The sequence below is a fragment of the Lissotriton helveticus genome, chromosome 12, assembly GCF_964261635.1.
Source record: "Lissotriton helveticus chromosome 12, aLisHel1.1, whole genome shotgun sequence".
In the NCBI taxonomy this organism is placed as follows: domain Eukaryota; kingdom Metazoa; phylum Chordata; class Amphibia; order Caudata; family Salamandridae; genus Lissotriton; species Lissotriton helveticus.
Window position 1 is genome coordinate 865,232,090 of NC_136073.1, and position 17,581 is coordinate 865,249,670.

The 17,581-nt window shown below is 41.4% G+C and overlaps 1 protein-coding gene across 1 annotated transcript in view; it reads left to right on the forward strand.

Annotated features, from left to right (window-relative positions):
- Positions 1 to 17,581, forward strand: part of LOC144799411 (beta-1,4-galactosyltransferase 1-like) — a 133,596-nt gene that overhangs the window by 112,361 nt on the left and 3,654 nt on the right. Inside the window, exons 5-6 of the mRNA XM_078670707.1 lie at positions 2,288 to 2,410; positions 7,538 to 7,642. Coding sequence (XP_078526833.1) covers positions 2,288 to 2,410; positions 7,538 to 7,642 — 228 coding nt within the window. The remainder of the gene's footprint in view (positions 1 to 2,287; positions 2,411 to 7,537; positions 7,643 to 17,581) is intronic.

Sequence of the window (17,581 nt, forward strand, 5' to 3'; positions counted from 1 at the left end):
GGCAGAGAGAGAGGGGTAAGACAGGGATGCATTTTGGCACCCTTTCTTTTTACATTATATATTACTAGTTTGGGATCGACACGGTTTGATCAGTGCCGGGATTTACCACAAATTGGACATCGCCCAATACCTGCCTTCCTCTATGCTGATGATGCAGTGCTGATGGCACGAACTCAGTTGGGGCTACAACGTCTATTGATAAGCTTTAATGCTTACATGCAGAACCTGGGGTTGCAAGTACATAAATCGAATACTTTCATAAAAGACTGTGTTAAGTAATCTCAAAGTGCAGGGATATCTTCATAGATAAGAAGAAGATTGAATTCACCAAGACATTTCCGTACCTGTATCCTGTTTGACCAGAATGGCTCATGGTGCCTGGCAATTAAACCAAGAAAAATCTATTGTCATTGAAAGCTTCGGCAGCCTTGGTTAACTTCTCAAGTAAGCTGGGCAAAAAACGCCTGTAGAATTCATAAATATATATAAGGTTAAGTGCGTAACTACAGCTATGTATGGTGCTGGGTTATGGGCTATTATGATTGTCAGACCCTACATCAGGTGGAGAATGCCTTTTTAAGATTTGTACTAGCTGTTCCGGGTGGCTGTTCCACTTATGTATGCTATGCGGATCAGCAGTAACCCTACTTATCAAATTTAATTAAAATACAATCAATTCTTTTATGGCATAAGATTTGGTCCTCAGAGAAAACCACCCTTAATAGGGATATAATAAGGGACTGTCTTAAATTACAGTGGGTACTTAGTATACCTTGGACGAAGTATATCAAAGACTACACAAGCGACCTACGTCACCTGGAATATTACGAAGAGCTGGAATCCCTAGATACATCAGCAGAAAAGATCTTAAAAGAGAGTGCATGATGCTATTGTAGTCTCTTAGGTTATCTCTGGAAATATTGAAGGCACGTGTTTGTAATAAACAAATGATCTTGACCAGTTATGATATACAGCCATACTTGTAATTCATGGCGGGGATGCAGGACAGATTTGTTTAAACGTGCTTTAGGTTAGACATTTTCCATCGCATAACAAGTTTCCCTGTAACTAATGGCTGGTCATGTTTGCTTTGTAAATGTCCATGTGACGATATGTCACAACAGACAACAATTCATGTCGTGCTCTTTTGTAAATTTTAATAAAAACAGAAAAAGATTTAGATTTTACTGACCTTAAGGCTGCTTGGCCTTAAGCAATGCCGCCCAGCATTTTTATCCTTTCAATTGTCAGCCAATGAGTACACTGTGTGGTCTATGGCAATGTTTGTAAAGAATGTAATTAGATGCAAAAAGGCCATCATATTGTGATCTTCTGGTGATGTAAATGTGACTGTTTTTTATGATAAATTTTCTTAGCAACAGTGATTGTTGCTGAAGGTTCCTAACTTTTTTAATAAAATTGTCATATACTTAATTAATTTGTACATGATTTTTAGCTTTGTAAATAGTACTTGTGTTTTTATATATGCATTTTGCTTTTATGATTTCCACAGAAGAAATGTAATAAAGCTTATTTTGAAGGATGTACGTCGTTACAACGCATGCTTTTACCACGCATGCCTTTACGACGCAACTTTTACAACGCAATCCATTACAACGCATAGTGCTTAGGGGTGCTGGATAGTGAATAGTTTAATTTACTATTCCAACTCCAGTCCCCGTGGACACTAGGGAAGGTGTTGGATAGTAAATTAAATCTATTCCCTATCCTAGAGCGCCCCCCAGCGCTATGCGTTGTAATGGTTTTCGTTGTAATAGTTGCGTCGTAAAGGCACTGCGTTGTAAAAGTTGCGTTGTAAAGGATGTTTCCCTATTTGGAATAGAAATAGCTCAGTTTCCAACTTCTCAGTCTGGCACTGTTAATGCATATAAATGTATCCTCGCTTTTACTTTTTAAAACAATGTTGTATAACAATACAGTGATTGCTCAAAATGCTTCTTTATAATTACGTCAACGCAGAGATGGGAAAACCTATTTTACTGAAACAATATCCTGTTTAACTTGGTAATGTGAAGGGTTCATAATAATGACGAACAGCTTTTTTATCTAAAAAAAACTTGCAGTATGGTAAGTTTTAATAAAATAGAATTTCTGACCTCTGCCACTGTGTGCCATTTTTTTTCAAGAGTCACTGTACTCTCTATCTTCATTGATCGGGTTAGGGGAATTCAAAGCTAGCAAGTGTAGTGTGTAACAAAATGTGATGTTATGGTTGATAAGTCCATGGCCACCTCATTCATTCTGTTGAATATTTCTCTTTGCATAGCTTACCCTATGATACTCTCTTCGGTGGAGTGGTAGCGTTCAGCAAAGACCAATTTCTCAAAATCAATGGATATTCCAACGTGTTCTGGGGCTGGGGAGGAGAAGACGATGAATTGTACAACAGGTCTGTATCTCAGATAAAGTCTAAAGTATTTTTGGTGCAGGTTGTGTCTGCAGGCCAGGGGTGTATACACATCAACAAGAAACCAATATGTCTCCACATTATGTCCAAAAATCACAACAATATGGTACTATGTGTCAAACCAAGAGGGTCTTTTGTGAACTACAGGATTCAAGAGGAAATCAGTCATTCCCAGCCTCCATTTACTCCTGATACTTCACCTGGAAATGTCACCAGTAGAGCCCATTACCAACTCCACTGGAATTACATATGTACCAGTAATCAAAGTATTTGTCTCTTAAACCCACCGGAGCAGATGGTTCAGCTTATGTTTTTTGTGCACCACGCTGCTCCCATGGAGAGGACTGAGGAAGGGGCAGGAAGGACATTACGGCAATGCTTTCCAGGGCACAGTAACCGATGACAAGTACCCCACTTTGGGGTCACTACAAGTTGTTCTGACATCTATGTGCCCCCTTGTGACTCCTGCACCTGCTTTACATGCCCTTTCATGTTGAAAACTATTTCTGTCTCATGGGATCTCCATTGTGATCAACAACACTGAATAGTCCCGCTCACGTGCGAGGACCCTGGAGAAGATCTTTCATGTCACATTTTCTTTGCTGTACTTCAGAAACGCCCGGGAGCACGTGTGACACAAATGTGAAATGTTAAAGCCTTAAAACGGGTTATATTGACAATTATATTGAATTACTTTAAAAGTTGAAAGCAAATAGGCATAAGGGGACCTTTTAAAAACGTCCTCCACAAACTCTTTTTTTATTTCTTTTCAATATAAGAGATAGGGGAATATATGGCAATGTAGATGTGTAGGGTAGGCTGCAGCATTGAATATATTGAGAATGAAACACTGCACCTAGTGCTCCTTAACCTCCAGTGTCCCATCATGCCCTGTAGATGGCAGCTTGCTCAGTTCTTTTGGATATACAAATTAGCAGGATAGAGTTATATTTATTATATCTTTTCCTTCGGGGTGGAGTTTATTATTTCAATGGAGATAATGTCAATGTTCAGATAATGCACAATTATTGTATTCTATTGTATTCTTCATCTGAACAAGGAGATAATTCAATGATGTGGTAAGACTGTTCCCTCAGAGATCCCATACCTTGTATTTGAAGATGGTCCACATGAGCATCCCAACCTGTAAGGGAAGCATCAGGCACTATGGTTTCAATCGAAATGTCTTGATGGAAATTCACTCCTGAAATGATTCTATGCTCGCGACCCAGCTGAGCGATTGTTTTTCAAAAATTATTAACATCACTCTGCCCTCCCATCTTCCTGACAGCTGATCCCACTGACCATCTAGGCACTGTTGTAGAGGCCTCATGTAGACGTGCATTTGGGACCAGATAAATCCATGCAATTGATCCTAGAAGAGAGGAGACTTTTCTTGCTGTTGGATGGGCTGTTGTCTTCATATTGCAATATTTCTGAAGGGTTCTTAAGCTTTTCACCTCAGAAGTAAACACTTTTGTGTGCACCGTGTCTAGGACTCAACCCAGGTAGTGTAGGGGTTAAACTGCTGTTGAGATAGATTTCTTGTGATTTACCTGCAATCCCAGTTCCCTGAGAGTTTGCTTGTTGATACGAAGATGCCTTGATGAGCCAGTCGTCTTCCTATGGACAGACACAAATTTTCATTTTCCTGAGGTGAGGTGCCACAGACATCATACATTTGGAAAAAGTTGTGGTGCAGACAAGATCGAAAAGAGGAGCCTTGTATTGGTAAAGGTTTTCTCCTACAGTATACCTCAGAAATGTACAATGTTTCAGGATGTGAAAATAGCCATCATGCAAACATAACATGTCCCCATGATGTAGTTAGGGGTAGATTTGATGGAGCCTACATTTTGATGTCTTTATATTGTCGCAAAGACACAGAGCACTTCTGCACTGACACAGGTCGTCATAGATTCACAGTACTTCTGAGAGCTTACTGATTGTTCCAACAGTTTGTTTAGTTAGAATTCAATCCAATAAAATATAGTGCTCTGTTTGCGCTGGCCTAAAATCGTTCTGTCATTTTGTCACCACCTCTACCTTTGTATACATTAAATCTGTGTTCTTAGCTTCTACCTTTGCCAGCTTTTTTATATACACTTTAGAAATAGATCACAGTGTTGATTAATGACAGAATACATTGAAATTAATGAAAGTTCCTTCGTGTAATAAATATGAGCATTAACAGTATTATAGTAGAAAAATATTCCAACAAGATGTGCTTCCCTTTTGCACTCTTCTAATTAATGCTCACAAATTTAGGTAGTATCAAATCATATTCCATACTAGGTATGTCATCTACATTTGAATTTAGAGGAAATGCGCTATGTTAAATTCTTATTGTTTTGCCTCCTGCAAAGTATATTGGTCTTGGGAGCGGACAATTTTTTATTTTTTTTTTGGTCCTCATTTACCACCATGGTTTCAGGTGTAGTCGCAGGTGGGAAAACGAACATGCTGTCACAGTTTATAAAACTGGCAGTGATTTAACTAGGGTGGATTATCAACATCCCTCAGCAATAACGCTTCCTCCAGAGACAAGCAAAAAGAAACCAGAAAAAAAAGTATAATAGCAGGTGGAAAATACAGCCATTTAGGTACCGGGCATGCAACCGGGTAGAGGCTTTACAGGGAGAGTGAACCACAGCTGTGTAATCATCGGACCCGGGGGGGAGGGGGGGGGGGGGGGGTGAGGGGGGGGGACCACAGCCAGATCCGGGAGCGGATAATTAAACCAACCCTGGGTGGTTTAAAATTAATAAAAAACGGATAAGGAAATTTAAGTCTTGTGTGAAATATAGAACACCAAGCAATGATAAACAATGAGGTAAGAGTGAGGAGACACTTCATTAGCCATACTACACAGAAGAATGAAATGTGCAACATAAAGGATTGTATTAACTAAAATAATTGGGTTTATTCATTACAGATTAGTTAATCTCAAAAAGTGGAGACCATGTTTCTGGTAATCATGCAAATGAACTAATTGCCAGTAGCTGATCAACTGTTAGGTGCAGCTTGCTCCCATCAATATTGCATGAACAAACTCCCCTTTCTTTATAGATACTGTTTATATAATTCACACATTATAAATAAAAAAATTAAATAAATTAGAACAGCAACAATGCATTACTGTACGTTAAAATGTTATCACATCAAATCCTTTTGCATTAATTCAATTCTGTCGATGCTCCATTAAGTCGGTTCGTGAGATCAATACCCCGCCTTCCTGAGGACAAATCTATTTAGATTTAAAAATTCACACAGTAAAGAAAAATTTCTATAGGAAACGAGAGACCTAAAAAAAAACAATCAATCCATATTTAGCAATTATGTTTCAGCATCATTAACTATGTATCCTACTTTAGTGCCGACTACTGGCTAAAAATCAACGACCCTTTACACACTTGCTCAGGGGTGGTCTTGTGTAGGTCTAAATATAATTGCCTCTTGAAATGTATATGTCCTACAATATATACAAATTGATTAGCCGACCAAATTTAAAGTATTACTTAATGATTTCATCTCTAATTTTATGACCCGATATTAAGTCCTCACTTACAAGACCACTCTTGAGCGATGGTGTAATGAATGATGATTAAGGTATATATTTGTTTATAATGTGTCTAACTTGATAGATGCTTATCAACGTATCCCTATATAGGGAAAGGAATGTATGTTGCTGTTTCAAATATTTTGATATTTTTATTTATAATGTGGGATATATAAACAGTGTCTATGAAGAAAGGGGAGTCTGTTTATGCAATACTATAAATAAATATGATGATATGATATATCCATGTCTATTGTGTTGTATATGTGAACAGTGGACATTATTACATTTATTTGAATAATTACAATAAACATGTATATTTTTTCACAGTAAGAAGTGAGTTTCAAATATGGTTTTGTGTACTGACAATATATGGAGTATTTTGTGTAGTGCATTCTGACCACGCTATTAATATATACTAATGATTTACATATATAAAGCGGGAGCACAAAGGGGAGCCCTTCTTTGTTTGAAATGTTGATTGTACACTAGGAAATTGTATTTTATGTCGTTAGATAAACAATGCACTTTAGTAATTTATGCTTCTCTGTCTCCTATAGTCTCTTGATTTTAAAATATATATGTCCTGATGAAGGTGGTGTGAACCATTCGGACTTCCACCGAAACTGTGTCGACAGACTTAAAAAAAATAAGATAATTTTATTTATTTAGAATTTTAACAAAAGTAAAATGACTTATTTATTTGAATATGGTGTATATTGATGTGATCCTTTTTAATAAACACCTGTGTGTTTTTAATGTAATTTATATATTGATAATCATTAAAATGAGAGTGAGATAGAGACAGTTCTTTTTTTTTGTTTTTAATAGTATTTGTGTTTTTAATATTGTTGTTGAATATTACCCTAGATGTTTACTCTTTCATATATGATGGTTGAGGTGTCTAATGAAGGGTGTATAGACACACACAAAGCATGAAAGGGAGGATTATTTGTTGTTTAGTTGTAAACTACCCTGTTCCTTTTGGCCAGTTAGGTTGACTCTCCTTGTATTTGTAGCCTTCCAAGCACACCAGTCCACCAGCCACACCCTAAATGCATGTGACTCGTTTTGCTAACTCAACACCCAAACGTTCTCAAAATACAGTCAGTTGAGAAGCGTATATTTCAAGTGTTGCTGGTGAATTGATGTGTTTTACTCAAACTGTCCTCCACGTGCAATGGAAACTACCCAGAGTTCCTCTTTCTGAATTCCATAATTTATGTGTTGCCTTAGGACTTCCTTGGTTTGTATTTCGTACATAATGTAGCAACTATTTCAGGAAATGTACTCTTGCTACTCCTAATATCACAACATTTCTTTGTGGTTCCTGAATATCTACTAAACATGTAAACAACCATATGGCTCACAATTGAAAGCTACTGAAATGTTAAAGCTTTAAGCATTCTTGAAGGGTAGCCATAATTAACATTTAAGATTTTCCCCTCTTTCACTCAGTGTGCCAATTGGGCCACCAATGCATGCAATGATTGAGCAGAGAAACAGTTCTCCTATAAAGTAACATTTGTGCTTTTGCCCACGATAAATAGGGTTGTTTCAGCAGGCATGAAGGTTGAGCGTCCCAACACTGCCATCGCAAGGTCTAAAATGATCGTCCACAACAGGGATTCTGGGAATGAAAGCAACGGTAAAAGGTATGTTGTGTGTAGGCACTGATTGAACTTCAACGTTCCTAATCCCCACCACAAGTGTTGTTACTGTGTGCATCAATGTGCTTAGGGTTTTATTAGAAACAATATTAGATGTGCATATATATATATATATATATATATATATATATATATATATATATATATATATATATATATATATATATATATATTCCTATATTATGTACCTGAATTTACTTATTTAAAACAGCATTGCAAGACAAATAGCCAAGGAGTAGGACTTGGACTTTTAAGGGGCAAAAAATTGTACATATTAAAAATATTCCATATAGCAGCTTGTAACTTTAGCAATAATAAATGCTTAAACTACTAATAAACAATAACCAACTGGAAGAAAGAGGCAGGAAGAAAACAGAAGAAAAGAAAGGGACAAGCAAATACAGAGGGAGATGAGAAGGCTCAGGGCTGTTATGCAGAATATTATCCAGTATTATGGGTATCTTTCATAGATTCACATGCCTGAATCATTCCCCGTCGTCGGGGTGGGAGTCCCCGGTAAATAATTATAGTAATGTCACATGGACATATACTTAGTACTAGGCCAGAGGCCTCACATTAGTAGCCTATCTAGGTCCTTATGTAAAAAGGACCAATCTTTGGCCAGTAGCCAATCAGCTCTTATCACCCTCCTGACCTTCCTGGAAGGAGCCCTTGTCCCTCAGATTTTCTACCGCACGTCGTGCTGAAGGGAGTCTCCACTGAGCTCTGCTCAGGTTTCTTCATATATCTTTGGATATTATCCTTTTATCCCTTTATTCTTCAAGTTTTGGTAGTCAATATGGCTACTACTCCTAAACAAGCATTTACAATGCAATGGTTTCGCCTTTGGAAAAGTTAGAGCTATTGGCATTGTAAATGACAACATTTGTATTTATGTGTTGGTTTTGAAAACAGATAAATAAATGGCATTGTCATTTACATTGCCATTAGCTTAATCTCGGCAGTCACTCTGCACTCCCCCTGCACTCCCTAGCTACTCCCCCTGCACACCCTAGCTACTCCCCCTGCACTCCCTAGCTACTCCCCCTGCACTCCCCCTGCACTCCCCCTGCACTCCCTAGCTACTCACTACTCTGCACACTCACTACTCTGCACACTCACTACTCTGCACACTCACTACTCTGCACACTCACTACTCTGCACACTCACTACTCTGCACACTCACTACTCTGCACACTCCACAAAGATCTGTTACAATTAGAATTAAATAAAACGAGGTGTAAAAAATGATATGAAGTAATCTTCCTAGAGTCCCTTGTTCCCGTCGAAGGGGACTCTTTCAGAATATGTGACACTCCCCCTGCACTCCCCCTGCACTCCCTAGCTACTCACTACTCTGACACTCACTACTCTGCACACTCACTACTCTGCACACTCACTACTCTGCACACTCACTACTCTGCACACTCACTACTCTGCACACTCACTACTCCCCCTGCACTCCCCCTGCACCCCCCCTGCACTCCCCCTGCACTCCCTAGCTACTCACTACTCTGCACACTCACTACTCTGCACACTCACTACTCTGCACACTCACTACTCTGCACACTCACTACTCTGCACACTCACTACTCTGCACACTCACTACTCTGCACACTCACTACTCTGCACACTACACAAAGATCTGTTACAATTAGAATAAAATAAAACGAGGTGTAAAAACTCCAGAATGAACTGCAAAGCACTAAGAAGTAACACTAAAACACAAGCAGTTGCCACCGTTGGCCCACCCATTACATCAATACTCCTGTACAGTAAACAATAGTTGTCCAGCACAGGAACACACATTAGTTGGGACATCAGTTTTGTTCCAGTGTCAGGAACATCATCACTTTCCTGCACAAATAAGCTATATTCCTATTGGCTGAGCAGAACCTTCAGTTAAAAATGTGCCACGATAATTGAGAATCTCTGTAGGAGTGATTGATTTTCCGTTTTTTACATTTCATGTTCCACATGGCCAAGTGTTTAATTTCCCCCTTTAATCGAGAGGAATTGTTCCGTTTTGGAACAGAGTTCCATTAAAAAAAGTTGCATTAAAAAAGGGAACTTTTCATCATCTCAGGAAGTGGGGGTTCCAGTTTACAGGAATGCAGGAAGCACATAAGACACAATAGAATATTTTTTCTCATTTGAGTTTGAAGTCATTCCGCTTATATAGTTGTAGGTACATGCAGGCACTCGTAGGTATGGAAAGAAGACAAAACGAGGAATGCACGAACACAGGCACCTACATTTGCATTAAGACATTCCTACAGAGATATGCAGATGCATTTACAATGGGCAACATGAGACCACCTACTTATATGTAGCAAAGGCTGTTTTCATGTGCAAGAGAAGACACAATAATAGGAGTGTGGTGCTGTATAGATGACGTTTGCATTAGCTCTGCGCAGCAGGGCAGTGGGTGGTGCATTCTGTGTAATACTTGGGCCCTGGCACCTATTTTAAGCGTTGACACAGTTATCTTGGAAAGAAGAAATCCCAGGTCCCTTCGATCACCCTCAGCTGCCCCAGTTGTGCATTATTTGCAATAAACGAGGGTTCACACGTCACTCACAGAACCCTTGTCCACGCACGGGGGTGGGGACATACAGGGCTTGACCTTTGGAGGCACAAACTGATCCACCCCTCGACATTCTGTGACAAACTAGAAAGCGTTCTTGCTGGAAGCGACATTTCTGCATTTAAATCATCGCATCTGCTTCCCGTGCAGGAATCGCTGAGAGAGTCACACACCCACCGCTGGGATATAAAGCATACAGAGAGTAAATGGTACTCACGCTCCGGTGGGGTGGTCTGCGCTTGTCTGCCTCGGATCCTGTCTCAGAAGGCTTTGGCTTCACTGGTGCGAGTTTGACTCACAAGCAGCACCTTCAGGAGCCGCGCCCAAGGGATGGAAACTGAAAGCACCGCTCCCTCAAGGAATCTGCCCCTGCCTGAACCAGCCCCCGTGGAGGAACGGAAAGGGGCGGCTCTAAAGGGAAACCTTTCACGCACACGCAGGGACGATTACTAAGTTAGGGGTTTCTATGTTAGTTCCGTCCATGCCCTCCTCGCTGCTTTATTTGCATTAATCTCCAGGTATTTATGAATGCACGTGTGTGAAATGTGCATCTGTGAATGACCCTCCGTGCAGGAATCGCTGAGAGAGTCACACACCCACCGCTGGGATATAAAGCATACAGAGAGTAAATGGTACTCACGCTCCGGTGGGGTGGTCTGCGCTTGTCTGCCTCGGATCCTGTCTCAGAAGGCTTTGGCTTCACTGGTGCGAGTTTGACTCACAAGCAGCACCTTCGCTGCTTAGCTTCTGCTTCTTGCCCGGCATCTCGCTGTTTCCCGCCAGGGCCGCCCCGCTCTCGGACATGTTCCGCTTCATAGGAAATAAGACAAGAACAAGCACCTACGAGGACACAGGGGTCGGGAGACGACACGGAGGGCGGGAGATGACACGGAGATGACACGGAGGGCGGGAGGGGGGCGGGAGACGACACGGAGGGCGGGAGATGACACGGAGGGCGGGAGGGGGGCGGGAGACGACACGGAGGGCGGGAGGGGGGCAGGAGACGACACGGAGGGCGGGAGGGGGGCGGGAGACGACACGGAGGGCGGGAGGGGGGCGGGAGAGGACACGGACGGCGGGAGGGGACACGGACTGCAGGAAACGTGCACAGGACAGCGAGGGTGGGGCGGGGAGGCACACGGAGGGGGCGGGAATGGACAGCGCATCTCCGCCCAGGGAAAAAATCTCGGGAACGCCCCCGAATCTGGTCCGGCCTTGACGGACAGATCCGGCACTCAATGGCTAGCCTCCATTTATGGAGCTAGCCAATGAGAGCCGGGGGACGTTCCCGAAGTGCTTAGTGTAGACATAGGATTTCACCTGCGCTGAAAAGCTGCGCAGAGCGCAGCCTTTCGGCAGGCGAAACCCAAAAAGGGCTTTTTAGACCCTGTGCCTCTTGTAGTAAATTGAGGTTACATATAGAGGATAAGCATGAAGATTGCCTGTATTGCCTCTATCCTCAGCATTCTGTCAAGGAATGTAAGATTTGTCGCACTCTCCCGGTCAAGACATTGAAGGACAGGGAAGGGCGACTGCTTCTGTGGCTCCAGAGACTTAAAAACAAAGAGCAGGTAGTCTCCTCAGGTGAGAGCGAGTGTTCATTCAGGAGCTTCCACTCTGCTTCAAAAAGGCCTGGGCAGTCATCTCCAGATAAGTCTGTGGCGCCTCCTCTCAAGAAGCCAAAGTCTATTGAGGGTCATCCTAAGGTCAAGCCTTCTCTTCAGATGACAGAATTCAAAAAGCCTGCTGTAATGTCGTCTAGCCTGCCTGTGACGTTGTCGACAGTCTCCATTTCGACATCCACGGCGTCTACTTTCTCCATGGCATCGACTACTACCACGTCGACGATGGGTAGGTCAATATCTTCTGTCATTCCTGTCAAAAAGTTGTCGTCGTCGCCTTTGACAGCGCTCCCGTCGACGTCTGCTTCATCGTCGGCGAAAGCAAAGCTTCCAGCGTCGACGAAAATCCCACCGTCGACGAGGACTTCCCCGTCGACGAAGATCCCATCGTCGACGAAGATCCCATCGTCGACGAAGACACAACCGTCGACGAGTTCCTCGTCGGCGAGGACACCGTCGTCGACGGGACCGTCGACGTCGAGACCGTCGACGACGAGACCGTCGATGGCGCCGTCGACGGTGACTTCGTCGTCGTCGAATGCTACAGTGTTGACGCCGCCGTCGACGAGGTCATCGTCGTCGTCGACGAAGACATCAATGATAATTAAATCGCCTGAAACATCAAAAATAGTAGACGCTACTCCATCTACAGACACCGCGTCAAGGGATTTACACTCCAAAGGCTCTCCCTCATTGAAGTGTATATATACACATTTTAAAATGTCGTCACGTTTGGTCACACCAGAGATGACCTCACACAGCAAGGTCCAACAGTTGTTGCCAACGCATTTTCTAGAAACGGAAGATCCTGAAGATCAGTCCATGTTTCCCATAGCATCCAGTCCCTCTCATCTAAACATCAAAATTCAGGAGAGTTCGGACTGCGAAGATTTTGAGGAAATTACAATTCAGGAATCAGTTCAAGAGCATACCACGGTTCAACCTATGGTGTGCCTTCCAGCTTCAATTGTTTCTGACCTACAATTTCTAATTTCAGATTATAAACAAAGATTTCCATCATCTGCTCCTGCCTCTGGTGTACAGGTACCACAGGAAACCCAAACTCCTAAACAAGTGGAAAAGGTTCTGTTTGTGGTGTAAGGCTCAGAAATTGCATCCGTTCAATTCTACTCCAGCACAAATTCTGCCCTATTTGCTCCACCTAGCCAATTCAGGGCTGGCACACGCTTCAATAAAAGTCCATCTGGCGGCCATCTCCAGGTTTAGACGTTCTTCGTGTGGCGCTTCCCTATGGACCAACAGACTGGTCAAACAGTTTCTGAAGGGTTTATTCAGGACTTTCCCTCCAGTAAGAGCGTCACCACCTACATGGCAACTAAATGTGGTACTAGCTCAACTAATGAAACACCCGTTCGAGCCAATTCATAAAACAGATCTTAAATATTTATCATGGAAAACGGCTCTACTACTGGCGCTCACGTCAGCAAGGAGAGTGAGTGACCTGCAGGCTTTTTCTGTGCAAGACCCTTTTATCCAGTTTAAGAATGACAGAGTCATCTTAAGGACTAATCCAAAATTTATACCAAAGGTTCCGTCCTCTTTCCATCTCAATGAACCTATTGTCCTGAGATCTTTCTTCCCAAATCCATCATCTGCGGCTGAAAGATCTCTGCACTCATTGGACCTCAAGCGATGTCTCAAATTCTACATACACAGGACTGAGCAATTTCGGAAGTCTAACCAATTGTTTGTTGCATTTAGCAGGCCCAGGAAAGGCTTAGCATTGACAAAACAGAGCATTTCCAGATGGATTTCATCGGCCATCGCATTCTGTCACCAACAGGCGGGCCATCCTCTGCCTTCAAAGGTTCGAGCACACTCCACTAGAGCGGTAGCCACCTCCATGGCGCTCTTTGCTGGGGTACCCATTGTCGACATCTGCAGAGCGGCGACATGGAAGACGCCGCATACGTTCACCAAGCACTACTGCTTGGATTCGGAACTTATGAAGGATGCAGCAGTAGGACAGGCTGTCCTACGTCATCTATTTCATTAGAGGTGAGCCTTCTTCCTCTCATCCCACCTTCCAGGTAATTTGTCGCACATTTCTTATCAGGTTGTGAGTATCATGTAATCTGGGTAACAACTTATGATAAGTTTATTATGTCTTTCAAGATGTATGTTAGAAATGTGCTCATTATTGCTTGCTATTCTGATTCAGGCATGTGAATCTATGAAAGATACCCATAATACTGGATAAGAAATGCGTTACTTACCTGTAACAGCAGTTATCCAGTATTGGTATCTTTCATAGATTCACATGCAACCCACCCACCTCCCCTGGAAGGGCTCACCTAAGTCTTCTCAGTAGGTACTACTTGGCACGGTGCTTACGAAAATCTGAGGGACAAGGGCTCCTTCCAGGAAGGTCAGGAGGGTGATAAGAGCTGATTGGCTACTGGCCAAAGTTTGGTCCTTTTTACATAAGTACCTAGATAGGCTACTAATGTGAGGCCTCTGGCCTAGTACTAAGTATATGTCCATGTGACATTACTATAATTATTTACCGGGGACTCCCACCCCGACGACGGGGAATGATTCAGGCATGTGAATCTATGAAAGATACCAATACTGGATAACTGCTGTTACAGGTAAGTAACGCATTTCTTACTCAATGTAAGATGATCAACTTTCTTCAGATATGTTGGTGACCATTTATTCTTCATATGCTTAAAACCCTATCTGGTGTACTCACAATCTCATGAAGTGATGTGTAGAGCTCATCTGGCATGCCCAAATAGAGGTTGATTTCTGATCTGACTAACACTATTAACTTGCTGTTGGACAGACTGCCAAGGTATTGCCATTGGATCGGTTTATAATTGGTTGAATTTCTTGAGGAGGCCTTATGCTAAACTTTTTCACAGGCTTGCCTTCAATTGTTTTTCAGTGTTCTTCTGATCTTGTGTTGCAAGACGTGCATTAGGTCTTGCTGACCGAAGTCTGATAGAGGTATAAACAGTTGTGCAGTAATAGTGCTCAACATATCTTAGCACTCATCAAAGTAGGGGTTTGAGAAGTTACACAAGAACCTTGAAAAGTCAGCATGTTCACAATTACGTTATGGGCTCTTAAAAATGGAAACTTGCTTAAAATGTGCAAGACGCAAGAGACAGGCCACAGCATGGCAGTAAACGTCAAACTATAAGCATGTCACATTTGGTCGCAGTTGTGCATTGACAATTATATGTGAACCACATCTATTTACATAATTATTGACCCATTTATTTTACGATACATAAAGATTTTATGAGTATGGCTCATGTTTAATTATTTATATCAAATGCTGGGGCATGCTGGGGAAAAAGAGTATTATCAACAAAATTTCATGGGTGATGGTAGCAACTCACTAATGGTTGCGCGGTGCTTGACATCTCACTTTTGCCTATTGAATTGAGCACTTTACTCCTTGTTTGTAAATAGCCAATTAGGCATAAGTAGGAAAACAATTCACAGCGCATGTCACCACCCTATGTGACTGCATAATTTATTATGAAGTAATATTTCTAACCCCCGTATTGCTCAAAGAATCTAGTCAAACTTTTTAATCCCAATTACTTTATCTATAACTGTTGTGATTTAACAATGACAAAAAAGTGATGTTACATATGAGATTAGCCACTTATCAAATCATACACACAAATTGCTAAATCGCTGCCTTCTTAGAACTTTAGTTCTTAAACTAATATGCTTAGTAAACTACTCTAAAAAGAGAAAGCACAACTGTAAATTTGTGGCTGTAAAAGCACCAATGTTCTCTGATCTCACAAATGTCTCTGGCATCAAAAGGTACAAACAAGGCAGATATACCGAGCCCCACAATAAAGGCTTGTCCATTTTTGACATATTAAACAACAGCACTTTAGAAAATAGTCCTCTCAAAATGTAACTTGAGTTGTCCTCATTCTTGAAGGAAAAGAGCTCTATCGTACTCCCCCTCGTTTCAGGGTAGCACTTACAATGGCACACACTTTTCAACCTAGTACCACCATGAAAAGGGCATTCCTATTTCCAAAACTCCCCCAGAGGTACTTATTTCCAACCACCGGTTCCCAAACTCAGATTGAGGACACTCTGTCTTCTCTGGACCGATCATACCTCAGAGTGCTTGGTTGACCAGTATCTCACTTTGACAGTAAGGGGCATGAGGCATCCAGTATACCAGGACAAAAGATGATCTGTCCTAGAGTGGTTTGTAGGACAAGTAAAGAGGATTCATTAAAACCCGACCGATTCTCTGTATAATTTCACCACCGGTGGGCATAAGACCTCATTTAGAGGTTAGTGCTTGTGGGGCATACTCCAGTAAACAGAAGATGTCTTGTCCGCCAACCTCACAGTTCACTTGCCTCATTTAGAAGTTGGGTATTGAATGGTTTCCACTGGCAGAGCCTAAGTGGCTTTACACCAAAAACTCTTGGTCTTTGGACCAAGAATCAAAGTCCATATTTATGCCTGAGATATCTCAAAGATGGTCCATAACTTATGAATTGGTGTGCTACGTTTCCTCTAAAAGCACTTTAGCACCTCTTCAGTGGTATGAAGCAATATATAAATGCAATTGCACTAAAAACACTGACGCTTTCCCACATCATATGAACTTATAAGAATTACATTTAAACCCATTTCCAAAGATTGAGATTTAAAAGATTTGTTTGTGAAATAATATTCCAATGTGCATTTTAATTAAGGCATCCAGTTTTACGATTTTACTGGTTTTTACGGATAAATACAGACAGAAAAAAATCTATTTCCTGACTGTACTCATTTTTAAAAGTAGAAAATTGTGCTTCTTGTGAGTGACACTCCTTGTTATGCTTCATGAATTCCGACCAACTGCTAAGCAGATAGACACCATGAACATGTAAAAACAGGGAGATTTCCTTAATACAGGCATATGTTAACGTATATTTGTGTATAATGCTAATATTTAGCTGTCGGAGTAGTGTTATTTATATTTGCTTGCTTAATTTGCTAAAACGTGACAGGCATCAAAGTATGAGTGCATGTTTATAAGTTCAATAAATGTGGAATTTCACCATTTTACAACTCCATTTATTCTCAAAACATAAAATAAGTATGGATAAACACCAATAAAATGGCCCAAAAATAAATATGGATAAATACAGATGGAAATAAAAACAAAAAAAACACACACACTAAAACTGGGAGCCTTTATTGTAATAAACATGTCCGACATAGATTTAAGATCCTTCTTTTTAAATGAATCTCTTTATTTGTAAAAACCAAACCAGACCTGAGCTTGAATTCCAATTGCTTCACTTAGCCTGGAGAATGTACTGCATGCGAGGTTTGGAATTGTATGCTCAGACATGTGCATAGACCAGCCTAATTGGTCACAGTACAAGATTAGGGAGGAGCAAGCTACAGATATGTAACACTGGTTCCTTCAACCCTGCTCCTAACGCATTCTGTGATAGATGTGTCATGTCTAAAAGCTTAGTGTTGCAAATAGCAAGAAAGCTTAAACCATGAAACCTCTCAACCTAGGAATTTGGAGGGTTCCCAGAAATGTGGTACTGAAAATCATATGCCACTGTGAAACCTAGACTATATTAAATGAGGTAACACACCTAGAAGTGTTTTGTTATATTAGTAGATACAACAAAAACATAACCAACGTTTCCAGTGTTCAGGCATAGGACCCGATTTTGATTTCAGCTGACAAAATAG